At 47.8% G+C, this 5807-nt stretch overlaps 1 protein-coding gene across 1 annotated transcript in view; it reads right to left on the reverse strand.

Annotated features, from left to right (window-relative positions):
- The window catches only part of UBE2L3 (ubiquitin-conjugating enzyme E2L 3), a 103363-nt gene extending 99128 nt beyond the window's left edge, over nucleotides 1–4235 (reverse strand). The window contains exon 1 of the mRNA XM_006875801.1: nucleotides 4194–4235. Within this exon, the coding sequence (XP_006875863.1) occupies nucleotides 4194–4220 (27 nt within the window). The 5' untranslated portion in view covers nucleotides 4221–4235. The remainder of the gene's footprint in view (nucleotides 1–4193) is intronic.
- Nucleotides 4236–5807: the final 1572 nt, after the last annotated feature.

Consider the following 5807-nt stretch of genomic DNA (forward strand, 5'->3'; position numbering starts at 1 on the left):
ACGTCCTGGATAGAGTGGGAGAAAATGTGGAACAAAACTCAAAATCATGAAAGACACCACGCTTACTGATCGAATAGAGACTTGTTGAACCCCTTAATTACCCTTCAGGTCTGGAAATAAACTCACCCCATAGCTCAATTTTCAGTCAAACAAGAGACAAGTCTAATGAGGTACAGATAACCTTACAATAATCAACCATTTGAGTTCAAAAGGACAAAGTTCAGAAGTGTTAGGAGAGAAGGAATGGACACAGGAAACCCAAGGGGCATTTGGGATAAGTGATGTTACATGAAGGAATTGTAATCAATGATTTGAAACAAAATGTGGGTGAATTGTTGATGATGTGCTCTGTAAACCTTCACCCAAGGTGTTAAAAAAAAAAAAAAAAAAAAGGTAAGTGCTCAAATGCACACGTAAAGAAAGTGCTATGGTCACACAAGAGGAGGAAACAACAATCCATTCTGAAGAGGGATGGGAGGGGGCAAGCCTCAGAGTAGTTGGCATTGGAGTGGGTGGGACCTAGCAGGTTCCCTGGAAAGTATTTCAGGTAGAGCAAACAGTATGTCCACCACTGTCAGTTTGTTGTACTGTGGTGGCTTGTGAGTTGCTGTGATTCTGGAAGCTATGCCACTGGTATTTTAAATACCAGCAGTGTCACCCATGGTGGACAGGTTTCAGATGAGCTTCCAGACGAAGACAGACTAGGAAGAAGGAGTGACAAACTACTTTCTAATATTTAGTCACTGAAACCTTATGAATAGCAGAGAAACATTTCCTGCCAGAAAATGAGCCCCTCAGGTTGGAAGGCACTCAAAATCCAACTGAGGAAGAGCTGCCTCCTCCAAGAAGAGTTGTCCTCCAAGTAGAGTTGACCGTGATGACATGAATGGAATAAAGTCCGCGGGACCTTCATTTGCTGATGGGGCACAACTCAAAATGAAGAAAAGCAGCTGTAAACATCCATTAATAATCAGAACAGAAGGATATAATGTTTGGTAAGGTGTCAGAGAACAAGAGGAATCCAGCGAGATGGACTGGCAAAGTGGCAGCATCAATGGGTTCAAATGTGGCAACAATTGTGAGGTTGGCCCAGGACTGGGCAGTGTTTCTTTCTGTTGTGCATAGGATCACTATGAGTCGGTACCAACTCGATGGTACCTAACAACAACAACAAACAGTATGTACCAGGAAAAGCAGAATCAAAAGATAATTTTCCCAAGAATCTGGTGCGTACAATGGGAGAACAAATAGTGGGTAAGAGCATGGGACTTCTGAGTCACTGAAAACTGAGTTAGGTAGCAGCTCACTCTCTCTCCCTAGATTCCTGGGGCAAGCAATAGAATTTCTCTGTATCCCATTTTCTCATCTACATATGGGAGACACTGCTAACCTCAAAGTTGGGAATTCAAACCCACCAGCTACTCCTTGGAAATCCTATGCAGAGTCACTATTAGTTGGAACCAACTGAACAACACAGATGTGCAGAGCTACAGCATAAAATAGTACTATGACTGGACTCGAGTTAATGCGCTGGACTGCAAAGTGGGTTTGAACTGCAAGATAAACAGTTCAAGCTCACCCTATACTGGTTCACTATGGGTTAGAACTAACTCGATGGCACATAACCACCACCATCACAATAGATTAGGTGCCCTGGTGACACACCTGATTAAATGTTGTGCTAAATGAAAGGTCACCAGCCGCTCAAAGGGAGAAAGCTAAGCCAGTTGGATCCCATAATGATTTACAGTCTTGGAAACCCAGGGAGCATTTGTATTCTGTCCTACAGGGTCGCTATGAGTTGGAATTGAATGGAGAGTAGAGGGTTTTATGATTAGACACAAGGTCAGTAGGAAACCAAGGAAGAGGGGTGAGGTTAAACAGATGGCTTTCTGCAGACTCAAGTAGAGTCTTGCAAATAAGTTAGGAAGTTAGGTTAATAGCTGATGGTAAAAAACAGAGGTTTTTAACAGGAGAGAATTACAAATTTCACTTTAGGAAAAAACATTGGAATCCATGAAGGAGAGTCTCTGGGAAGCACAAATGGTTTGGTCTAGACTAACCCCTGGTATGGAGTCCTGGCATTGTATAAGCACTGGACCACAAGGGTTCAAACTCACAAACCACTACTCAGAAACCCTATACAGGGTCGCTATGAGTAGGAATTGACTCAATGGCACTTAGCAACAACAATGTATGGTATGGTGCTATAGGATAAGCACTATACTGCTAACCACAAGGTTGGCGGGTCAAACCCACCAGCCTCTCCTTGGAAACCATATTCAGGGTCACTATGAGTTGAAATGGGAGTCCTGGTGTGGTATTGTGGGATAAAGCACCGAACTGCAAGGACGGTTTGAAGCACAAGGTCAGCAGTTCAAACTCAACAGCCGCTACTTGGGAACACTATTATAGTGTCACTATGGCGTAGTGGTTACAAATCAGGCTGCAAACCGGAAGGTCAGCAGTTCGAAACTACCAGCTGCTCCGCGGGAGAAAGATGAGGCGATCTGCTCCCGTAAAGATGTACAGCCTCGGAAACCCTATTCAGGGTTGCTATGGGTCGAAACCGACTCAACAGCACTTAACAACAACAACAATGAGTCAGAAACGACTCAACAGCACTGAACAACCATTTGGAACTAACTCAATAATACTTAACAACAGCCATCTAAAGATTGGCGGTGCCAACCCACCCAAAAGCACTGGGGAAGAAAGGCCTGGCAAGCTGCTTACAGCCAGGAAAACCCTATGGAGCCCTTCTCTTCTGTAACACAAGAGTGGTCATGAGTTTGAATCAACTCTGCTGCAGAGTTTGGAAGGTTTTTTTTTGTTTTTTGTCTCTAAAGGGGCGTTAGGAGGGGCACAGGTGAGAGTAATTCCAGTAAGATTAGAAAAGCAAACATGCATTCAAGAAATCTTCCCACAGTAAAATCTACAAAACTTGATGACTGGCCACACTTGAAGAACAGAGTAGGGAAATCAGGGCATGGTGACAGTTGTGTTGTCTGGGTGACTGGTGTGGTGATGTGATGAGATGTCATGGAAAGATATGGACAGGTCTGGAGTATACTGACTGTTCTTTTGTGCCCACTTCACTCCAATTTTATAAAGTTCACTCCTCTTTAGCCCTTCCTGAACAAAAGAAAGGAACCGTTCCTCTCGACTCAGAGGCTGTGACTTCCAAGTTCAATGTCTAGTTCACTCAACCACTGCTCAGCCCAGGAACAGTTCCAGCTCATCTCCCCTCAGTAAACCAACTCCTGGGTCTTTCTGTTTTTAAAACTTCTGGCCTGGTGCTTCACAAACACGAATGAGTCTGCTCACAAGGACAGTGGCAAATCCACTGGTGAAAAACCCCAAGCCTTTGCTCCTCACAAGGGAGCCCCTGATCAAGGAGACATGCCCCTTCATTGCGTTCAGGATAGAAAGTACATGTTCATTTTTTAGAAACTTGGGTCTGTTTTGATGTGAGTGACTGAAGTCACCCCCCACCCCCCAAATGGCACTCTACTACATCAGGGTAAGCAAACCAGAATGACTAAGTGGTTGGAGGGAATGGAGATGGGGAAGGAGAAGCGCGCCGTGATCGGGGCCAACCCCACGCCTTCCTGGAGTTAGAACTTAATTGGTGTGTGACTCTGCAGTCACAAGGCCAGTTTCTAGAACCTAGCTCACGTTCAAACGACCCACCACAAAACTGCCAAACTTTCGTCGCCTGGCCTTCCTCCGTCCTTCCTTCCCAGCCTCCCGGGCGGTGGCTCAGTGGAGTGGGACTCCGAGTCTAGCGCACTGGGCCCAAGATGGACAGCCCCGCGGCACAAGCTCCCGGCTGGGGATCGGGCCTTCCCCGCGGCCGCCCAATTTGGGCTTCCCTGACTCGTCCCCAAACCACCGCTACCCCGGCCCAGTCTGCGAGGTGCTGGTCTGGCCGGGCTCCGGGGGCGGGCTGGACGCCCGGGCCGGGCGGTGGAGCCGCGGTGGCTCCCAGTGCGGCCTGGCGCTCCCGCCCAGGCTGCGGCCTAGGCGGCCCCGTTAGCGCCTTCAATACGCGCAAGGGGTCGGAATGGATGGCGGGGTCACGCAGGGCGGGAGGCCGGCCGCAAGCGCCCTGCGGGGCTCTGGCCCAGCGAGGGAGTCCGAGGCCCAGGACGCCGCCCCCAACCCGGCCGGCACTGAAGAATGGCTTTTACCTTCATCAGCCTCCTGCTGGCCGCCATCTTGGATCGGGTGCTGCTGCTGTCCCAGAATGCATCGCGGCCGACCGGGCAGCTAACCCCCCACACACACCGCACTTCCTGAAGCGGGGGAGGGGCGGCAGGGCGGGGCGGGGCGGGGCGAGGCGCGGCTATGGGCGTGGGGAGCGGGTGGATTTGCGAGGAACCTGCTGTGTGCAGGGTTGTGGGGACTACCCAGGAACCCAGACCTGAGATCTGCCTCCTGGGATGGGAAGACATAGCTGGCACATAGTTGTTGTTGTTGTTAAGTGCCGTCAAGTCGATTCCGACCCATAGCGACCCTGTATAGGGTTTCCGAGGAGCAGCTGGTGAGCTTCAACAGCCAACCTTGCAGTTCAAAAGTCTGGTGCATTAACCCACAGCGCCACACCAGGACTCCTAGGTGCACAGAAACACTCATGTATAAAATAAGTGAATGTTGTTGTTGTTAAGTACCATCAATTCGGTTCCGACCCATAGCGACCCTGTATAGGATTTCCGAGGAGCAACTGGTGAGCTTGAACCGCCAACCTGTGGTTCAAACCGACTTTGCTGTCCAGCACATTAACCTACATACAGTGCCACACTAGGAATTTGTTATTGTTGAGTGCCGTGGAGTCGATTGTGACCCTATGTAGGGTTTCCAAGGAGCAGCTGATGACTATGAACCGCCGACCTTGCAGTTTAAACGGCTTTGCAGGCTGGCACATTAACCCACAGCGCCACCAAGATTTTATCAGGCACTAGTGGAGTCCTGGTGTGGTGCTGTGGGTAATGCACTTGACAGAAAGTTGGTAAGAATCCCAAGCTAGGCGATTCAAATGCACAAGCTGCTCCTGGGAAACCCTATCAGGGTCGCTATGAGTCGGAACCAACTCGAAGGTACTTATTAACAACAACAGTGAAGTACTGGACTCCTGATGTAGTGCTGAAGGATCAACACTGGACTGCAAACCACAAGGTCTAACGGTTCAAACCCACACCAAATGATGCTCTATACCACGTCACTATGAGTCGGAAGGGGCTGGACAGCACTTAAGAACAAGTTAAGCACTATGCAGAAGATAAAGCTGGGTGGTCTGAAAGGGACTTACTTTTCATACTTTTTACTTTTATATTTCTTCCTCCATGAGGTCAGGGAACCCTCATAGAGGAAAGCATGCAAACTATAAAGCTAAAAATACTATGGAGCCAAAATATGACCTTGAATTTATCCCACCTAAAGTTAGAGATCATCTGAAGAACAGATTTCATACATTAAACACTAAAGACCGAAAACCAGAAGAGTTGTGGGATGACATCAAGAACACCATACGTGAAGAGAGCAAAAAGTCATTAAGATAACAAGAAAGAAGGAAAAGGTCAAAATGGATGTCAGAAGTGACTCTGAAACTTGCTCCCCAGTGTAGAGATGCTAAAGCAAATGGAAGAATTGAGGAGGTCCAAGAGCTGGACAGAAAATTTCAAAGATCAGCTGGAGAAGATAAAGCCAAATACTATAATAAAATATGCAAAGATTTGAAATCAGAAAACCAAAAAGGAAGAACACGCTCAGCATTTCTCAATCTGGGGGAACTGAAGAAAAATTCA

The sequence above is a fragment of the Chrysochloris asiatica genome, unplaced genomic scaffold (assembly GCF_000296735.1).
Source record: "Chrysochloris asiatica unplaced genomic scaffold, ChrAsi1.0 scaffold00340, whole genome shotgun sequence".
NCBI lineage: Eukaryota > Metazoa > Chordata > Mammalia > Afrosoricida > Chrysochloridae > Chrysochloris > Chrysochloris asiatica.